Genomic DNA, 21,845 nt, shown 5'->3' with positions numbered 1-21,845 from the left:
CAAAGGCAAGATTTCTGACTGCCATTATGTTGGTCAGTTGACAGGTCATTTAAAGAATGTGCTAGAGTGTTTATACCCAGATGTAATCGAGAATGTCACTACCTTTTTTACAGCTGAACCTAAACCTAAGCATGCCTTATTATTCCATTAGTCATTTAACAATAAAACTTAATAGTTAATAAGAAAACTTAATAATAAAAAACTTAAGAAAACTTCAAGTTAATAATTATTGCAGTCAACACTTTGAAAAAAAAAACTTTATTATTGTAACAATTTCAACATGATTTCCACATAAAGCGCATATAAAAAATAAAATAACATTAGTCTGTGGTAGGAGTCCGTAGCTGTAACATCACTCAGATCAGATGTACCCGATAATGTCATTACATATGATAGGTTGTCGGCTGCCTGTCTTCATGAGAGCGTTGAACTGGTAGAAGTCCGTCCCCAGTTCATGCAGGCCTGTGTGGGATTGGTGAAAGAAGGGTTTGCGTGGCTGGAAGCCTACAGGGCAGGACATGCGTTTCGGGGCTGCCGCGGCCCTACTGACCCTGGTGGAGTCTGCTGGTCTGGCCCTCATCTCCACGCTTTTTGACATCCCCGCCAGCTTCCTCCTCATGTTGACCAGGAGGTCCTTGGCCAGGCGCCGGCCTGCGTGGGGCTTGAGTTCTGCTGGCTCAGGACACTCTGGCAAGTCCATCCAGTTCTTAATGAGGTCAGCGAAGCTGTTGTCCCCCAGCACCAGGGGCTGTCTGTTCCTGCTGCGGCTCAGCAGTGACGTGGTCCAGTCCTCCGGGTCGCTGCTTGCCTCAAATGACGTCCAGCGCTCCAGACAAGCGTCCGACGTGGACTTGGGCCGGATCCGGTCGGCAGAGCCCACTCCCCGGTTGGTTCGGAGGCAGGCAGAGTTAGACACCCGTACGTTCCTGGTCCTCCTGAGCACCACGCCATCATCCTGCCAGGACGCCTCTGAGTAGCCTGAGTCAAACTCCATACTCTTCTCACTGCTAGGGGAGCTCTGCATTAGCCGCTCCTGCCCTTCCTCCTCCACCTCTTCTTCCTCCTCCACGGGGCTGGCCAGGCAGCAAGCTGAGTCATAGGTGCTGGCCTCGCTGGCCTCAGAGATGGGTCTACGGAGGCATGTCAGGCGCTCCCGCTGCTGCGCTCCCCGCTGGCAAACGCGCGTCACGGCGTCGGAACGGCCGGAGGGCTCGCTGAGCGGCCTTCTCATGTGTTTCAGATCCTGCAAGGACCTCATCATGTACTGCATCTGGTCCACCAAACAGTCTCCAGAGTCCCGCAGACACAGCTAGAAAGACAGGGAGAGAGATATAACAGGTTGGCTACTGACAGACTGAAAACACTGACTCCTCCATACATGGTTTAAGAACATTTCAGAACAAAATGTGTAACAGAGCACTTTTACAGAAACGAATGGACCAACTCCTGGTCCAAAAGCTTAAGTAGTTTCCTGTGCTTCTATCCAGCACTGCACCAAGATTCTAATCAGCTGAGATCACACGCTGCAGCCGTACCACCACCACATATCAAGTCAGACATTCCACCCAAACCTCAGAGCAGCTTTATGGAGAAGCTTCTCAGCGGTATGCTCTTGAGTTGATTAGAATATGGCTTGTGGGAACAGGATGTGCAGGGTAACCCTCGCTGCCTCTTTCGGTTGGACAAACTAGAGACTGATACATTTTTAGAGGCGCTCAGTATTACACATCCTTTACTAGACACAAGAATCACAGGATGCCTTCGGGATTAGCCCATGTTGTCCGGCAGGAAATGACATCACCGTTCTGGAATTACACAATGGGAGTAAGAAACCCCGTGTATGAATCATATCAAAGTCATCACCAAATCATCTGAAATATAGAAGTCTGAATGACACCGTCTGAATGACACAAGCTTCCATAGCATTCAGTTGCATTACAACAATATTCTCAGGATGCCTTAACAACCAGATGGTTTGGGAACCACCACTGAATCCATCTTATCACATAAGGTTAAAAGGTGACAAGGCAACACTTCAAGATCAATCCGATTCACTCGGGTGTTGTAGCGAACAGAACACAGGCTACTGTATGCACAGGACATTTCTTGTTTAAAAAACATTTCCCCCTGTACTACAAATCACCAAAAATAACAGCTTTAGAATGATGCAATTTGTTCAACTTTCATTTGTAATAATCCTACAAGGTTTTTCCATGTTTTGTAGCATGCTTGTGTAGCATGTTTGTGTTTGCTACCTCTCAACCCTCATCCGTCTTAGGCCAGAGTGCTGTTTGGAGGCACAGTGAGGAGACCAAATCAGCAGAGACGATGCCCTGATGTTATCACAGCTGTGGGAACTTAACCATTTGGCTGTAGAGGAGAGCTCTGTTTGACAGAGTGAGACAGGGCCTTGGAGGTGCATTAAACACTGAAAGGTCTGCCATGTGCATTGTCCTTCACAATAGTGTAGAGGTCTGACTCATCAATACAATACCCCCGAAAGGCTCGGGTGATAGAAATTGTGCCCTAAATCGAATCTCGGAGAGAATCTGAAAGAGGCACATAAATATGTTGCACATTTCCATAAAGGATTTACCTCTGGGTTTTTTACCCAAGAGGCTCAGACTTTTCGGTTTCCATCTACACGTGTCTCATGGCTCTGGTGGACCCGCTCTAACCTGGGACCAAAGCCAGGCCACCGGTACTTTTAAGCTTTCATTTACCTAACAATGGTTCACTATGAACATCAACACCTTCTCACAAAGCAACTGTTTTGATTCTGCTCTTCACAAGTCTCCACTGTCAGCCCTAGATATGGAAACCCAATTTCCCTAGCATAACATTAGAGCGTATAGTGTAACACTGGCGTTACAGTCAAAAAGCAGCAAAAAAAGTACCCTGCAGCCTTCCATTACTGTGGTGTTATTAAACACCGGTAGAGAGCACCAGTCAGTCATTGGTTAAGGTAAGAGATAATGCTCCAAGGCCAAATCGGAGGGCCTGTTGTCCGGACCTCTGGCAGTCTCTATGGGGGCGCCACAGGGTTCAATTCTCGGGCCGACTCTCTTCTCTGTATACATCAATGATGTCGCTCTTGCTGCTGGTCATTCTCTGATCCACCTCTACGCAGACGACTCCATTCTGTATACTTCTGGCCCCTCTTTGGACACTGTGTTAACTAACCTCCAGATGAGCTTCAATGCCATACAACTCTCCTTCAGTGGCCTCCAACTGCTCTTAAATGCAAGTAAAAAACTAAATGCATGCTCTTCAACCGATCGCTGCCCGCCCCTGCCTGCTCGTCCAGCATCACTACTCTGGACGGCTCTGACTTAGAATATGTGGACAACTACAAATACCTAGGTGTCTGGTTACTGTAAACTCTCCTTCCAGACTCACATTAAGCATCTCCAATCCAAAATTAAATCTAGAATCGTCTTCCTATTTCGCAACAAAGCATCCTTCAATCATGCTGCCAAATATACCTTCGTAAAACTGACCATCCTACTGATCCTCGATTTCGGCGATGTCATTTACAAGATAGCCTCCAACACTCTACTTAACAAACTGGATGCAGTCTATAACATTGCCATCCGTTTTGTCACCACAGCCCCATATACTACCCACCACTGCGACCTGTACGCTCTCGTTGGCTAGTCCTCACTTCATATTCGTCGCCAAACCCACTGGCTCCAGGTCATCTACAAGTTTCTGCTAGGTAAAGCCCCACTTTATCTCAGCTCACTGGTCACCATAGCAGCACCCACACGTAGCACGTGCTCCAGCAGGTATATTTCACTGGTCACCCCCAAAGCCAATTCCTCCTTTGGCCGCCTTTCCTACCAGTTCTCTGCTGCCAATCTTTGGAACGAACTGCAAAAATCACTGAAGCTGGAGACTCATATCTCCCTCACTAACTTTAAGCACCAGCTGTCAGAGCAGCTTACAGATCACTGCACCGGTACATAGCCCATCCAACTACCTCATCCCCACACTGTATTTATTTATTTATTTATCTTGCTCCTTTGCACCCCAGTATCTCTACTTGCAAATTCATCTTTTGCACATCTATCACTCCAGTGTTTAATTGCTATATTGTAATTACTTCCCCACCATGGCCTATTTATTGCCATTGCCTCCCTTATCTAACCTCATTTGCACACACTGTATATAGACTTTTTCTACTTTTAGGTATTTTTCTAGCGTCAAGTCTAGGTCCAAAAGGCTTCTTAACAGCTTCTACCCCAAAGCCATAAGACTCCTAACTCTACCCACATTTACATATTGCCTACATGTGCATTGACCCTGTACCGGTACCCCCTGTAGGGCATATAGCATCGCTACTGTTATTTTACCACTGCTCTTTAATTATTTGTTACTTTTGTTTATTTTCAAAACTGCATTGTTGGTTAAGGGCTTGTAAGTAAGTATTTCACTGTAAGGTCTACCTACACCTCGGCACATGTGACAAATAAAATGTGATGCTATGTGGAGCAGAGCAATTCGCCCACCTCAGAGAGATAAAGAGGAGAACTGTCACTGAAAACAACTGCCTAACAAACTTTTTTCATAGAAAGCTCATTAGAGTGTATCATGATCAAAGAACTACTGTTCTCACTCAATACTTTATACACTGCTCAAAAAAATAAAGGGAACACTAAAATAACACATCCTAGATCTGAATGAATGAAATATTCTTATTAAATACTTTTTTCTTTACATAGTTGAATGTGCTGACAACAAAATCACACAAAAATGATCAATGGAAATCAAATGTATCAACCCATGGAGGTCTGGATTTGGAGTCACACTCAAAATGAAAGTGGAAAACCACACTACAGGCTGATCCAACTTTGATGTAAATTGACTGTATGTTTTGTTTATTCCATGTGTAACTCTGTGTTGTTGTATGTGTCGAACTGCTTTACTTTATCTAGGCCAGGTCACGGTTGTAAATGAGAACTTAATAAATAAACAAGGCCATATCTGTGCTACAGAAAAGACTCAGAAGGAAGGACTCCACACATATGGTGGAGGAAGGCATGTACAGAAATGATAATGACATGTCTATGACATTATTGATCCTTGATTAATCATCAATAACACATATATAACGCACCATTGAATATGTCTATTGTAAGTAACCAGCTAAAATATATTCTGATTTCCAGACATTTGCAACTGCATCGGCCAGAAATGACTAAGTAGCCTATGGGGAAAGTAAGCAATAAACAAGACAGTATTTCTCAAGAAAAGTTTGTTTAAGGAAATGGATTTAGGCCTTAAAGTTCAAATGGAATAATAACAAGAGTTTGTCATCTTTCCAACAAATTGTCGTCTATATCCTACGATTATTCTCAGCTGCTCTGTATTGTCTAACTGTCACCGGAGGGGTGTAAAATTATAAGCGCCGAACATTTGGTTTTATTTACCACAACATTCAGCCGCTCACGATAATAACCTCCCCGACTGTTCTGTACAACTGTTAGGAAGAAATGTATAGGCACTTCACACAAAAGAACACATACAATCATCTACAAATAACAATCTGGAAATGTTACAAAATACACTTACCATTGCTCTTGTCGTGTCTGATTGTATGAATTCCAAATGGATTACTTTATCCTGCAAAAAGACAAGAATTATTCAGCATACAAAATTATGTTCTCTAGCGCTAAGTTTGCCTAGCCTATAGGATGCATTTCTCTAGATCGGGCTACTTACATCGGTGAATAATTGACTCCTCTGATAGAACAATTAATCCAAAGCGGTTGCAACTTTCTCAGTAAATCCGATGTCCACTCAACGCCCCTCAGACAGTAGAGTGCATGTGTTTGTAGGGCCGGCCGTGTACTTTGTGAGCGCAGTCTCTTACCAGGCAGCCAGTCAACTGCGCGCATCACAGAATGCGCCAATAGCAACGCGCCTGAAATACGACCCAACACCTAAATACCGCGTCAAAACATCTCCCTCACCTGAGAAGTTCTGCTGTATTATGCGTGGAATTAAAACAATTGCCAGGAATTCAGATTTCAGTCATGTGTCAATCATGGACGAGACGATGTTTTTTAAAATTATTTGTCTCAGACTGGGCAAGGAGACACATAGCCCATCAATGGTAAGGACAGGGTCTAGCCTATAACATAGACTACTTATCACAGTTTGCAGTACCTAACTATATTGTTTGATGTTTTCTCTATTATCATAGGCTGTTAGCCTACATAGTCCAACAGACAATTTTGGATTTAGGCTTCTTCACCTATGTGCAACTTTTAGTTCAAAGTTGCCGCAAAACGCGCATGATGCTTTGTTGAAAAAGGTCTAGACCTACCTAGTTTATGTAATCAGTTGCATTTCACTATAGAGAAATAATAAGAAAAACCTTTCATTTCCAACACAGTGAATAAAGGGCACTTCTCGTGTGGATGCAGTTAGGCAACATTTGATTTGAAGCACATAGAGGCGTGTAGCACCACCTGACGGATTTTTCTGGAACCACGGAACGGCTCAAAGCTTGAACACTCAAACTACCCCCATCCTATTTTACTCCCTGATTTACCTGAGCGCCTGGTACCCTGGGCTGTTGGGAGTCCATTGTTGTCCCAATGCCTACACCATTCGCTGCATTCTTTACTTAATGGCAGTTTTACAGCGCAAATGCTGGAGCTGGACTGTTACATTGTCCCCAATCAATTTATTGGAATGAGCAAGACTGCACATCACGGTCTGTATAGGCTTAGGCAGATCATGTCCATAGCTCTACATTTGAATGTACAAAAGCCCCTCCTCATCACCCTCCATGGTCTGTTCATCATGTATATGAATACTCCATGTAATTGGGGGATGAAGCATTGTTGGCACTGTTGATGCATTCTCATTTACATGTGTGTGCATTAGGATGGATGTGCAATGTTTACCTTATGGGGGATGTTCTACTTACCTTTAAGACCCTAATTAAATGTGATTCGCATTGCCATGCCATGTTCAAAAGGGCATTCTTACAGTGGAATCTGTGGATAGGTCCAATTATTCTAGAGACACACCAGGAGAATGGTAATTGAGGTGATCCAAACTTTATTTAAATGAAACAAAAGTAGGGCTTTCAAAGCATTTGAAATATTTACCAAAACACTATCATTGTTCATTTCTTTCTCATCACTGTGATATATTATGTTTCCTCTTTATCCGCCAAGTGAATAGTATGGGAGTAGAAATAGCCCTAATTCACACTATGGAGAAAGCAAGTCTCTAGATGTAACAGGTGTAAACATACATCAAGGCACAAACATACTGAGAAAAGACCTGGGATGAAAACAAAATATGCCAATGTTAGGAACATACGTATTCAATATCGTTTTTTTTTTTTTTTAACTTGAAGGTTTTTAAATCTTCAAATTGATACTTTTTTCTTTACTCGTTGTAATTGTTTTGGAAGGAATGTTACATTGTGGCGACTAAAGAACTACAGCTATGATCGTCTACGGACAGTCATGTGTAATAACGATAATAAGTGATATGATACAGCATACAACGTTAGTATGTCATGTAAATATTAGCAAAAAAACGTGTTCCTCTCAACTCATGTTCTCTCTCCATACTTGTTTCCCTCCAACAACAAAAAAAAGCTTTATGCAATTGAAAGTTTCATAAAATGCCGACATCTGTTAAAGTAAAGTGAATGTAAAGTATATAAAAGTTGTTTCCTCTATTTTTCTAACCTCGGATAATACTTATAAAACAACAAAGAAAAGAGAAGAAAAAAAAAGATTTACATCTGAGATCAAATTCAGACTTGGCAGAAGAAGAAAAAAAAGAGACCCCTAATCAAATTAAATATCTAACATGCAACGAAAATAAACAAACGTACACAAGAGGGAGAGGATGGACATGACAGTTGAGAATAAGTGATCATTGGAATAATTCTGCAAGGCTGTTTCTCCCAACTTCTCAGTTTGTTATGTTTTTTTTCCCCCATATAGAAAAGCAGGAGCTTGCAAGGCCGGTACAGTCTGTCTGTGACGGTGGTGTGTCTGTCCACTCTATCCCCCCAGGCAGCAGACTCATTGTACAAGCACTCCTGGCGAAGAGAGGCATAAAGAGTAAGCTAGCCCAGACATGGCTGAGCAAATGTGTATTAAATATGAGACGTGTAGTTTGTGTATGTATGTATGTATGGTAATGAGAAAGGGAAACTTTTTTACATGTAAGACATGCAGGGGGTCTATCTATGATGTACTGCTGAGTCAATTTAACCATCAGAAAACAAAATCATACATCATGTACAGTTCAAGTCGGAAAGTTGCATACACCTTAGCCAAATACATTTAAACTCCGTTTTTCACAATTCCTGACACTTAATCCTAGTAAATATTCCCTGTCTTAGGTCAGTTAGGATCAACACTTAATTTGAAGAATGTGAAATGTCAGAATAATAGTAGAGAGAATGATTTATTTCAGGTTTTATTTCTTTCATCACATTCCCAGTGGGTCAGAGGTTTACATACACTCAATTAATATTTGGTAGCATTGCCTTTAAATAGTTTAACTTGGGTTAAACGTTTCAGGTAGCCTTCCACAATCTTCCAACAATAAGTTGGGTGCATTTTAGCCCATGTTCCAGAGCTGGTGTAACTGAGTCAGGTTTGAAGGCCTCCTTGCTCGCACACGCTTTTTCAGTTCTGGCCACACATTTTCCATAGGATTGAGGTCAGGGCTTTGTGATGGCCACTCAAATACCTTGACTTTGATGTCCTTTGAGCCATTTTGCCACAACTTTGGAAGTATGCTTGGGGTCATTGTCCATTTGGAAGACCCATTTGCGAACAAGCTTTAACTTTAACTGATGTCTTGAGATGTTGTTTCAATATATCTAGATAATTTTGCCTCCTCGTGATATCATCTATTTTGTGAAATGCAACAGTCCCTCCTGCAGCAAAGCACCCCCACAACATGATGCTGCCACCCCCGGGCTTCACGGTTGGGATGGTGTTCTTCGGCTTGCAATCATCCCCATTTTTCCTCCAAACATAACAATGGTTATTATGGCCAAACAGTTCTATTTTTGTTTCATCAGACCAGAGGACATTTCTCCAAAAAGTACGATCTTTGTCCCCATGTGCAGTTGCAAACCGTAGTCTGGCTTTTTTTAGGTCTTGGCTGATTTCTTTTGATTTTCCCATGATGTCAAGCAAAGAGGCACTGAGTTTGAAGGTAGGCCTTGAAATACATCCACAGGTAGACCTCCAATTGACTCAAATTATGTCAATTAGCCTATCATAAGCTTCTAAAGCCATGACATCATTTTCTGGAATTGTCCAAGCTGTTTAAAGGCACAGTCAACTTACTGTATGTAAACTTCTGATCCACTGTAATTGTGATACAGTGAATTATAATGTTCTCAGTTATGACTCGGGCCCTGTGTTTTGTGCAGTCATGTGACATGCCTAGATTGTAACCTTTATTTAAAGATTTTTCTGCCAACAGTCCAGCACCATCCTTATTTCGTTCGCTTTTGGTGTGATGCTAATGTACGGATAAGGCTTAAAATACAGGATAAGATATTTGCTATGACACATGATTGCGCAAAACACAGGGCCCTGGTCATCACCATACTGATGATTTAGTCCTTTCTAACATGGTCATCTCATCCCCAAAAGAGATAATGGGCTATATCATCAGCATTGGATTTGATGTTTGGTTTTCCCCTAATCTTTGTCCTCACCTTAGCTCCTCCTCTGGCCCCGCCTCCCCTGGCCCCGCCTCTAGAAGAGACCACAGTCCTTCAGGTTGTTCTTGATGATGACGTCGGTGACGGCGTCAAAGACAAACTGGACGTTCTTAGTGTCGGTGGCGCAGGTGAAGTGGGTGTAGATCTCCTTTGTGTCCTTCTTCTTGTTCAGGTCCTCAAACTTAGTCTGGATGTAACTCGCTGCCTCGTCGTATTTGTTGGCTCCTGAGTAGTGAACATAGTCAACATAAATGAAGCATTATAGCATGTAATGAGATGCCAGACATTACTGATTGATTCCAAGATAAAAAACACTATTGATGAATTATAACTTGACATCTCCTGGAAATCATCACTGGCGTGCTCAATATCCCCCAATATTCTGCTAGAGCTACTACTGCTGCTGAAATCGCCACAGCCTCAACAATCACAACTATATGATCTCTGTCAGAGCGCAGTGCAATCCACTGTATGTCGCAGTGCTACAGACCCACTGGGCACACACTGGTTGAATAAACATTGTTTCCACATCATTTCAATGAAATGACGTTGAACCAACGTGGAATAGACATTGAATTGATGTCTGTGCCCAGTGGGGACACACACACACACACACACACACACACACACACACACACACATTGGTAGGATTCTCTACCTGTGTACTCGGGGTAGCAGATAGCCAGGGGGCTGCCTGTAATCTTCTCCTCAAACAGATCCTTCTTGTTGAGGAAGAGGATGATGGAGGTCTCTGTGAACCACTTGTTGTTGCAGATGGAGTCAAACAGCTTCATGCTCTCATGCATCCGGTTCTGGTAGACAGACAGACAAATACTGGGTCCCATCGCATCCAAGGATAAAACATAAAACCTGCCACCAGGGGGCAGTAACTCCTCACATTTAAAATCTAGCTGTATAGGGTAGTGGTACAGTATGTATTTTGTGAATGTGTCTATGCTTTCTCCCCTCTCACTGCAGTAGGAGCGATAGAGAAGCTGAGAGTGTGTCTTTGTGTTGGGGATATGGTTATAGGAAGTATATTGTTCAAGCAGACTGTTAAAAATGGATTAATATGCCATAGAAAAAAGGACTGATAAGAAGTAAAAACAGGTGAACGTCTCCATAACATCCATAGAAATACAGCAATGGTCTATTTGGTCTTAAGAATTAGTGAGATATAACTGCTTGACAAGACTATTGAATTAACGTAAGATGCTACACTCTCTAACAAAATGCAGTGTCTGTGAAGTAGGATGGCTCCTCCCATCTTATTTTTTCCCAGACTTAAATAAGTGGTGTATTGATTGGGTGCTTCACACCACAGTGAGGGAAACAAATGGCTCATTGCACAGCAGTTTGATGATATCTCAGCAGCTTCAACTGCTCTTCAGGTTATTAAGTCCTCAGCCCAAACTTACTCTAAATATTGTGTGAGTGGTATATCAGTGTGGTGTCAGGACAACAACCTCTCCCCCAACGTCAGTAAGACAACGGAGCTGATCATGGATTACAGGAAATGGAGGGGTGAGCACTCCCCCCATTCACATCGACAGGGCTGAAATGGAGCGGGTTGAGAGTTTCAAGTTTCTCAGTGTCCACATCACTAAAGACCTATCAGGGTCCAAACACACCAACACAGTCGTGAAGAGGGCACAACAACGCCTCTTCCCACTCAGGAGCTTGAAAAGACTTGTCATGGGCCCTCAGATCCTCAAAACGTTCTACAGCTGCACCATCGAGAGCATCTTGACTGGCTGCATCACCGCCTGGTATGCCAACTGCTTTGACCGCAAGGTGCTACAGAGGGTAGTGCATATGGCCCACTACATCACTGGGGCTGAGCTGCCATCCAGGACTTCTATACCAGGTGGTATCAGAGGAAGGCCCAGATAATTGTCAAAGACTCCAGCCACCTAAGCAACAGACTGTTCTCTCTGCTACCGCACGACAAGCGGTACCAATTTGCCAAGTCTGGAAATAACAGGACCCTGAACAGCTTCTACCCCAAGCCTAAGCAAGACTTCTAAGTAGATAATCAAATGGATACCCAGACCACCTGAATTGACCCTTTTTTTTGCACTAACTCTCTTACATGCAACCTCCATAGACAAACATTGTCAGTAGAAAGGCCTTGAAGAGCTCAGTGACGGTCAACGTGGCATCGTTGTAGGATACCACCTTTCCAACAAGTAAGTTTGTCAAATTTCTGCCCTGCTTGAGCTGCCACGGTCAAGTGCTCAGCCGCGAACGGCTCAGCCGCGAAGTGGTAGGCCACACAATCTCACAGAACGGGACCGCCAAATGCTGAAGCGCGTAGCACGCAAATATCAGCTGTCCTCGGGTGCAACATTCACTATCAAGTTCGAAACTGCCTCTGGAAGTAATGTCAGCACAAGATCTGTTCTTCGGGAGCTTCGTGAAATGCGTTTCCATGGCCGAGCAGCCGCACACAAGCCTAAGATCACCATTCACAATGCCAAGCGTTGGCTAGAGTGGTGTAAAGCTCGCCACCATTGGACTCTGGAGCAGTCGAAACACGTTCTCTGGAGTGATGAATCACACTTCACCATCTGGCAGTCCAATGGACTAATCTAGATTTTATGGATGCCAGGAGAACGCTACCTGCTCGAATGCATAGTGACAACTGTAAAGTTTGGTGGAGGAGGAATAATGGTCTGGGGCTGTTTTTCATGGTTCAGGCTAGGCCCTTTAGTTCCAGTGAAGGGAAATCGAAACGCTACATTCAGCATACAATGACATTCTAGACGATGCTGTGCTTCCAACTTTGTGACAACAGTTTGGGGAAGACCCTTTCCTGTTCCAGCATGACAATGCACAAAGTGAGGTCCATACAGAATGGTTTGTTGAGATCGGTGTGGGAGACCTTGACTGGCCTGCACAGAGCCCTGACCTCAACCCCATCGAAATCCTTTGGGATAAATTTGAACACCGACTGCCAGCCAAGCCAAATCGCCAACATCAGTGCCCGACCTCACTAATGCTCTTGTGGCTGAATGGAAGCAAGTCCCCGTAGCAATGTTCCAACATCAAGTGGAAAGCCTTCCCAGAAGAGTGGAGACTGTTATAGTAGCAAAAGGGGGACCAATTCCATATTAATGCCCATAATTTTGGAATGAGATGTTCAACGAGCAGGTGTCCACATACTTTTGGTTATGTAGTGTATACAGTATGTATATATATATATATATATATAATCTTATCTTTAACTCTGCATTGTTGAAAATGAACCCGTAAGTAAACATTTCACTGTTAATCTACACCTGTTGTCTATGAAGGGTGTGACAAATAATATTTGATTTGATTATCAATTACACCCCTATAAAATAAATGAATAAGCCCATTTACATTCATAACCTTATAAAATAACTAATCTAATCTATCTAATCAAATAGCCTACTCCAGTGCACATACAGCATATTATGTAGATTAGTAACATATGCTTTATAATATGTACAGTATATGGATGTTCTGTGTAACCCACATCATAATGACATGATGACCAGTAACGTGTGACCAGTTGAAAATGTGTGGATCATAGAAATATAGTAGGAAAGGATAGGTGACTCTTCCTCCTCACCATCTCCTCATCCTCAGCCAGCACCAGGTCATAAGCACTCAGCGCAACACAGAAGATAATGGATGTGACTCCTTCAAAACAATGGATCCACTTCTTCCTCTCTGAGCGTTGGCCGCCCACGTCAAACATCCTGCAGGAGAGAGAGAGAGAGAGAGGGAGAGAGAGCGAGAGGGATGGGGGGAAAGGGGGGGAGAGTAAGAGAGAGAAAGAAAGATGGAGAGAGAGAGAAAGAGAGAGATGAAGGTTGTAACACCAAAATAGGTAGCTTGAAAAAAAAGAAAAAGGGGGTGATGTTGATAGAGGAGAGAAGTAGAGAAGAAAAAGGGATTGGGAATAGGGGGGAGTGAGGGAGACATTCCGTCCCAGGCCATGCATTAACATTTCATGAGATTGTTCTCAGAACAAAAGGCGGCTCGGGAGAAAGACAGAGAGAGATCCATTAGAGATGCTGGGCCGTGATGAAAGACCGCAGGGCCAACACAGGAAGCCCTCAGGGGCCATATGTATCAAGCATCTCACAATTGGAGTTGTGATCTAGAATCAGGCCCCCCTGTCCATATAATTACATTCATTGTAATTTAAAAGGCACAGGGGCAAACGCTTGAATTTTACTCGGAGTGGTCAGACGCTTGACACCTAAACACTGTAGACACATTACACTGTAACAGAGGCTCTACCAGGTGAACACGCCACACAGGTGTGAATACACTGGTTATCAGGGGATTCTGAGGTTATACACCTGCTCGAGCTGTTATTCCCGCTAACAAGTTGGAGAGAATGACATCACTCAACAGGGTCACGGGAATGGGGAGAGAACCACGGCTGCTGAGACTGCTGAGAGGCATGGTGGTAGAGCAGAGAGTGGAGCTGAGGAACATGGCAGCCAAAGTGACAGCCAAGTAGAGGAGCTGAAGAAAGAGGTAATGGATCAGAGTGAAGTGAGTGTCACTAAGAGTGAACTGCACTTCTACAAGAACAAAGTAGAGGAACTGAAGAGCAAAGGCGCAGCCCAAACAGCAGAACTATTCACCATGGGCCCGATTCAGACTTAGGAAACGTACGCCTTTCTTTTGCACAACTTTCCTATGCACTTCTCAGTAGTTGGTATTCAGACGTGGTTCCCTTGCGCGCACTGAATATATTTAATTCAACAGCTGCTCCCTATATCCCCCCCCACACACACACACACACAATCGCATAAAAGACACACACAGACCGGACAAGTAGGTGCTGGACTATGGACTATGGTCATTGTAGTTAATTACCACATTTTCAGCACTTATGTCACGCCCTGACCTTGGAGTGCCTTTTTATTTCTCTATTTGGTTAGGTCAGGGTGTGATTTGGGTGGGCATTCTAGTTTTCTATTTCTTTGTTTGCTGGGTATGGTTCCCAATCAGAGGCAGCTGTCTATTGTTATCTCTGATTGGGAATCATACTTAGGCAGCCTGTTTTTTTTCACGTCCTGACCTTAGTTCCTTTGTTTTGTCTTTTGTTTGGTCAGGGCGTGAGTTGGGTGGGTTGTCTATGTTAGTTTGTCTATGATTTTCTATTTCTCTGTTTGGCCTGGTATGGTTCTTAATCAGAGGCAGCTGTCAATCGTTGTCCCTGATTGAGAACCATATTTAGGTAGCCTGTTTTCCATTGTGTTTTGTGGGTGGTTGTTTCCTGTTTAGTGTTTTTGTTTCACCTTTCAGGACTGTTTGTTTGTCGTTTTGTCTAGTGTTGCATATTTCATTAAATAATATGAACACTTACCACGGTGCACCTTGGTCCTCCTCTCCTTCCCCAGACGACAAGCGTTACAGTTTTCCACCCTAGTTTGTGGGATGTTGTTTTTGCACAGTAGCTGTATAGCCCTGCAGAACTCAACGTTTTTTCTCCTTTGTTGTTTTTTGGTGTTCATTCTAATAAAGTACGATGAACACTTTCCACGCTGCGCTTTGGTCTCATTCCGAAGATGGACGTAAGAACAACTTAACTATGTAGAATATTGGCCTGTTGGAAACTACAACTCTTATCTCTACAGAAGCTGTGCAATGTGCACATTGAGCTCACAGAACAAAATGGATTTCAAATAATTACACCGACTTGGTCAATTAGCTGTTTAAAAAACAGAACATTACAGGATTTCGCTGTCAGTGCGCATGGGTTTCCATAGGATTTGGTCTCCAAATTTCGGCCCCTGCAAATTATGAAGCCAGAGGCCTACAGTACAATTAGAATTATGAAAAACCACATGGATATTTATACTTCACTGTGGAAAAGAGGCTGAAATACCAGTCTTGTTGACAAGCTTTTACTTTTGCTGAAATATGAGTGGTTTCACATTTGTCTCCAGAGATCATTAGGTAAAATATACGTAAACAATTGTCAATTAGCCTATATTTACAAACCCCTTATCCAAACAGATTACTCATTTACATAGCTTTTATCAGTTTATAAATTACAGTGCATGGAGTTGGTGTTATTTCTATCAGGAAAAAAAAATGTAGATGTTGTTCCACTTGGAACCACTTGTGCTGATAAAATACAAATCAAAAGGTACACAGTATTTAAAAAGGATTGCTTTAGATAAATTAACTGAAAAATTGAACAACTCCCTGATCAAATTAGTAGGTGTGGGTGTGTTTTCTGGGGTTGAATTGAAGGCATTCAGTGTGCACAAGGGAGCCACAAACCGTGTTACTCATCTCCATAAGGTAAATCTGAATACCAACTACTGAGAAGTGTGTAGAAAGGTGTGCATAGGAAAGGCATACATTTCATAAGTCTGAATCAGGCCCACGGTGAATAGTTCTGCTGTTTTGGGCTGCATCCTTGCTCTCCAGTTCTTCTACTTTGTTCTTGTAGAAGTGCAGTCCAGTGTTGAAGCTCAGCTCCATTCTCTGATCCATCACCTCTTTCTCCAGCTCCTCTACTTGGCTCTCACCGGCTGTCACTTTGGCTGCCATGTTCATGTAACGACCCAAGCTGATACATCGGAAGGCATGGGGTTCTCTGAGCTTAAATTGTTTCTGAATATGGAATCAGAGATAGCGACACAAAACAGACATAGCTAGTGAAAAAAAAAATTCTTTCTTCTTTCATTTTCTCTCTAATGTACCACATCTCTTTTCCTTTTCTGTTGCCGTTGTCATTTTTATGCCATTCATTCTGTTGGTATTTTCCTGGAGATTAGTTACCATAGCTACAGTCGACGGGATGGAGATAAAAAGAAGTGTCTTTTTTTCCTTATCGATTGTCCCCATGTATTATTCATCCCTGACATCGTGTCTGTGACAGAAGGCAAATGTCAGCCAGCCCAGTGCTCTGAGTTTAGCTGGAACCAGGTCACTGTGGACTCATGTCAGACCTCTTACACAGACAGACAGGAATGGCCTGATTATCACCATGTTTCTCATCGTCTATCTGGCTGTTTGAAGCACATGTGAACCATGCCACTGAAACTTGAATGGATCTGCCACTGTATCAGGTGTGATGATGTTATTAGTTGACGCTACAGTTGTCAGCAACACAGTGACAACCAAACTGTAACAAGTCTGATGGAAGTATGAGATGTCTTAAAGAGATGTGCCTGGGTTACTCTCATCTCTGAACCTTGACACCACGACGTGCATCTCATACTAGACCAACTAGCAGCTCTCTCTATGTTCATGTACCAGTGATTTCCAGTAGCATCTCTGCTCTGCTATCAACATTGTGTAAATTACAGTTGAGTTCAGATTTCACTCTGAAGTCAAATTAATGGTGATACAAATAGAGCTTTGATATAAAAAAGTGTTGCGTCCCCCTCAGGCTGTTCAGAGCCAGGAAGGCAGAGGGGGTCTCACAACACTTCCTGGTCAGCCAGAGGTCACACACCCATTCAGTTGCAACACAAACATGTAGGACACACACAACCACATACACTTCTGACATATCTAAAAAAGCAACGTTTGAAATGTGTTCTACCCTCTTTTGGCTTCAAGTCTCGAGTGACTCGTGTTACGGAGAGACATTTTTAAATGTTGTGATTGGCAGAACTACACATGATAAGGAAGCAGCACACATCTAGAGAAGGATAAAGACAAGGGGGGCCAGAAAGATAGACCAGGGGCTGGTATGTTTATATTTGTGCAATGAATACATTTTCACATTAATGTTATAATGTAATGCTAGTCCTCCCGAGTGGCACAGCGGTCTAAGACACTGCATCGCAGAGCTTGTGGTGTATATACAAACCCGGGTTCGATCCCGGGCTGTGTCGCAGCCGGCTGCTCCTCGGAGACCCCATGAGGCAGCACATAATTGGCCCAGAATCGTGAGAGTTAGGGGAGGGTTTGGCAGGCCGGGATGTCCTTGTCCCATCTCGCTCTAACAACTCCTGTGGCAGGCTGGGCACATGCACGCTGACATGGTTGCCAATTGTAAGGTGTTTCCTCTGACACATTGGTGCGGCTGGCTTCTGAGTTAAGCGAGCAGTACGGCTTGGCAGGGTCGTGTTTCGGAGGACGCATGGCTCTTGACCTTCGCCTCTCCCGAGTCCATACGAGAAATGCAGCAATGGGACAAGAATGTAACTGCCAATTGGATATCACGAAATTGGGGAGAAAAAGGGGTGAAGAGTAAAAACATATATATATATATATATATATATATATATTATAATAATAACAATGTAATGCTCAGTTTGCCCCTGTCTCAATACACAAAGCCATACAAATAAACACTAGTCAGGTTGCCAAGTTTGTTCTGAGAGCCCTTACTTGAAGTGCAAGTCTTTGAAGGTGAAGTGTGTCTCCACGATGCCAGTGGTCTTGACTCTGGTCCGCAGCACGTCCTGCTGTGTGGGGATGTAGTCTGATTTGGCTATCCTCTCCATTTCATTCAGGTAGCTGCGGCAAACACACACATAATTATGAGGAGGGGAGACACTCACACACACTGGCAAGACAATAACACACACACACATCCAAGCAGAGACACCAACCACAGATGTTCTCTGCTGTTCTGTTTTAGCACAACAGTGATTCTGGATTGGTTCTGTTAATCACGCACGGCCACAGAGTCTGTGCATGCTGTGTTTTTCTACATTTGTTCTAGGCCATAAATAGTCATGTTAGATCACCTCTCTCTCGCACTCCCTCTGCTTTTCGCAAAGGGAACATTTCTATGGCAACGGCACTTTTCCCCCCGCTTCTCTTCAATGGGTTTTTACGCATGATATTCTAAGCATTATGGAAAGCAAAATTGGTAGTTTGAGCTGTAATCCACAATGCGTAGAAATCCCAGAGCTGTCACTGGGAGTTAAGATGAGATCGGCCACTCCACATGCTATTCAGTTGTATGTGAGGTGACATGAGATAAGAAGCTTCACATTCCATGTTGTCATTCAGATCAATATGTGTCAGGGACATCAGGGCTAAAATCAGATCTATAACACAGAGCCATAGATCAGGCACCCCGGATGCGACACAAAAAATTCAAAGATGGAAAAGTCATCGGATGTAGGAATGATTTCACCATGTAGAACATCTCACTCTCTCACTCCTCCCTGTCTCTCTCTCACTCTGCTTCCCTTTGTGATGTGGGAGTGCCGTAGCACTCTGTCTATAATTCTGTTCCGTACTGGACACAGCCTGTCTGCTCTACGGATTGAATCATCAGCCAGGGCCAGAGTTAGCTGGTACCCCAGCCAATAGTCCATGAACACAGCACCGACAGGGATACTGACTGACATGCTCACAACATCAGTAGAATGGATTTGGTTTTCTCCACTGGACGATGTAGGTTTCCGCTATACTCCTTAATCAATGTGATCCTGGCAACGTCTATAGATATACAGTATCCACGCTTTACCAAGATCACATTGATAAAGGGGTATAAACTACTACATTGTATGGTGGAGCAAATCCATTCAACTAGCATTCCAAGCAGAGCTCTATTCTTTATGATAAGAAAGTAGAGTATTGATCAGAGTATTGATCATATAAACCCTTCTGTTCTGATGTTACAGACAGACAGACAGACACAGGCATGCAGACAGACAGACAGTGACCATATAAAACACACTGTATGTAAAATAACTCATGTACACTGTAGCCTTGTATAGCAGCAGGGATCCATCCTATAGTGTTCATCCTCATGACCATAGACTCTACATTTCCCTAAATCAGTCAATACAACCTCTGTTAATAGTGGTTTCCGCTATGGGCCTGTGCTCCTGTGCCTTGAGACAATCTTAGATCCTCCAGCTCATTGTCACAAATGAGTTCATTAAGGAAAGGTGTCTGGTTGACTATCAACTTTTGAGTAGAGGAGCTCAATCGATGTATGAAGAAAACCGACAAGGTTCCAACTGATTCTGGATTGGATGGCGCTTCTGTCACCTTCAGAGAAGGTCACATACTAGTTGTTATTTTCTGATATAACTAATAAGAAATGCACGTTATATTATGGTCCTAATGCAGTAGATCATTTTAGGAGGGTTGAGCAATGTGTAAGTTAACTGGTACTGGTATCTCCAGATCTCTTCAGCTAATTAACCAACGAAGTACTGAGGGCTGCACTGAAAATGGCAAAAACATAGTCCTTTATTGATCGTAGGTCCATTGTCATTTCAACACAGTTTCGATTTGGTGTTGAAGTATTGAATTTGTTTCCCCCCTAAAAATATATGTTTTTTACAGATTGGACCCCCTCGCGTGTTTGATACCCCTGGTGTAGGGTATATATTTAACTCAGAGGGTGTCCTTAGTTTTCTGGAATTTCTCCTTTTCGATTTGCCAGGGTCGACTGCAGTCAGCGCGTCGTGCCTTTATGGGTCCCATGGGGTACACGTTTGGAAAGGCACCCAGTGAATTTTTACATTCTCTTCCAGAGGTTTTGTATCAGTTATGTACTCTCATCTTCAATTACTAAAGCAGAAAGATCGTTTAATGGTTAAAGTATATGTAAAGGATTTTGCTTGATGATGATGCTATTGATTGGGAAAATGACTGGGAGAACATATTTCCCTCATCAAAGAACCACAAACCATCAGTGAATTCATTTTAAGCTCTGTCGTAGGTCGTACTGGACGCCACTTGTAAGATTTCAGGCAAAACGGGATCTAAGCCCAAACTGTGACCTATGTTCCTCCAATATACTTGGCACATACAAACAGATGATATGGGGTTGCCCTGAGGTTTATGGGTTTTGGTAGGAAAGTGTAGTCTATTCTCTCTGACACGATTGATAAAACTGTACCCTTTGAACCAATTCCTCCTTCACCTAACGACGATTCAGGTATGCAGCTGAATGAGAAACAGTGTAAAGTGAAGTTTTTTTTTAAAACACGTTGTTCCAGCGCTGGTTGCCACCTCATGACCTTCATATGAGAAAATGGCTGGCATACTTTCAGGTCGTAGTTATGTTGGAGTTATCCCCCGCCCGCATGAATAAAGCTAAACATACTCCTATAGAAATGTAGAAAGTAGTTGCCTCAATTATCTCCTGGTGATGTCATATGGGTAAACAATTTTACTGGGTGTCATGTTTATTTTATTGTAGTGCTTGTCTGTTGCTTCGTTTTTGTTGGTATGTTTATGTTTTTTAATATTATGTGTCGACTGGGGTTGGGGATGGGGTGCCGCCAGGGTTATGTTTGGGATGGGTGACTGGGGTTGGGGATGGGGTGCCGCCAGGGTTATGTTTGGGATGGGTGACTGGGTGGGAATGTGCCGCCAGGGGTTGTTGGGGTTGGGGATGGGGTGCCGCCAGGGTTGTTTGGGATGGGTGACTGGGGTTGGGGAAATGTTTGGGATGGGTGACTGGGGGAAATTGGGGTTTTGTGAAATTCTATTGATTCTATTGTTTTATTGATTGTAATTGCCTTTGTGATCCAATAAAAAAACTATAGAATAATTCATTCACTCTGTGCTCTTGAAGTGAATGATGCATGCTAGGACATTCATCAACCTTGATATATAATAGTGTGAGAGTGTATGGAGAAAACAGCATATGAAAACCAATGTAAAACCTAAGGGAATCTGACTCTCCTTGGAAGTCCTCCTAGAGGTCATCCTTGACCTTAAGGCTGACCCCTGCAGCTTGACCCTGCCCTGCAAGAGAGTCCTAATCCTGGGGCCTGCCAGGATGGAATCTCAGATAACTAATCAACACGTTATCATTCTTATGTTGTCCGGACAGCCAACCAGCAAGACAGAGCCATATGAGAGAGTCAGAGCATCAAAGCTAGGAGGAGGATCATGATTTAGAGAACGTTTCAGAGATTTGTCTGCTGATGCTTCCCCCTGTGGAGTAATGTGACAGGTTTCACATAGCAGCAGATGGGAGAGGAGATGAGAGCAGGAGAGGAAAGGAGAGGAGGGTGAGGAGAGGAAAGGAAAGGAGAGGAGAGGAACACATTACCACCATTCATCAGTCTAATGGGAGGCTGGCCAGAGGTATTACACAGTCCTGAGTAAACCTGATATGATACATACAATCGATCAATCCAACTGCCATTGTTATACCATCATGGTAAATACCCAGCCT

The 21,845-nt window shown here is 43.3% G+C and overlaps 2 protein-coding genes across 2 annotated transcripts in view; both read right to left on the bottom strand.

Moving 5' to 3' along the window:
* Window positions 1-237: 237 nt before the first annotated feature.
* Window positions 238-5,873, bottom strand: LOC112254235 (PAK4-inhibitor inka2-like). Its single transcript, XM_024426597.2, has 3 exons — window positions 5,725-5,873; window positions 5,575-5,625; window positions 238-1,309 (listed from the first exon to the last, which is right to left on the bottom strand). The coding sequence occupies exons 2-3, from the start codon at window positions 5,575-5,577 to the stop codon at window positions 362-364; spliced, it is 951 nt and encodes a 316-aa protein (XP_024282365.1). The 5' UTR covers window positions 5,578-5,625; window positions 5,725-5,873; the 3' UTR covers window positions 238-361.
* Window positions 5,874-7,057: 1,184 nt separating this feature from the next.
* Window positions 7,058-21,845, bottom strand: part of LOC112254234 (guanine nucleotide-binding protein G(i) subunit alpha-2) — a 158,352-nt gene continuing 143,564 nt past the window's right edge. The window contains exons 5-9 of the mRNA XM_042324226.1: window positions 18,074-18,202; window positions 13,326-13,455; window positions 10,386-10,539; window positions 9,722-9,952; window positions 7,058-8,077 (exon numbers count right to left, since the gene is read on the bottom strand). Coding sequence (XP_042180160.1) covers window positions 9,762-9,952; window positions 10,386-10,539; window positions 13,326-13,455; window positions 18,074-18,202 — 604 coding nt within the window. The 3' untranslated portion in view covers window positions 7,058-8,077; window positions 9,722-9,761. The remainder of the gene's footprint in view (window positions 8,078-9,721; window positions 9,953-10,385; window positions 10,540-13,325; window positions 13,456-18,073; window positions 18,203-21,845) is intronic.

Source organism: Oncorhynchus tshawytscha, linkage group LG07 (genome assembly GCF_018296145.1).
Source record: "Oncorhynchus tshawytscha isolate Ot180627B linkage group LG07, Otsh_v2.0, whole genome shotgun sequence".
NCBI lineage: Eukaryota > Metazoa > Chordata > Actinopteri > Salmoniformes > Salmonidae > Oncorhynchus > Oncorhynchus tshawytscha.
The sequence above is the reverse complement of the archived record's forward strand: the minus strand, read 5'-3'. Positions and strand labels throughout refer to the sequence as shown.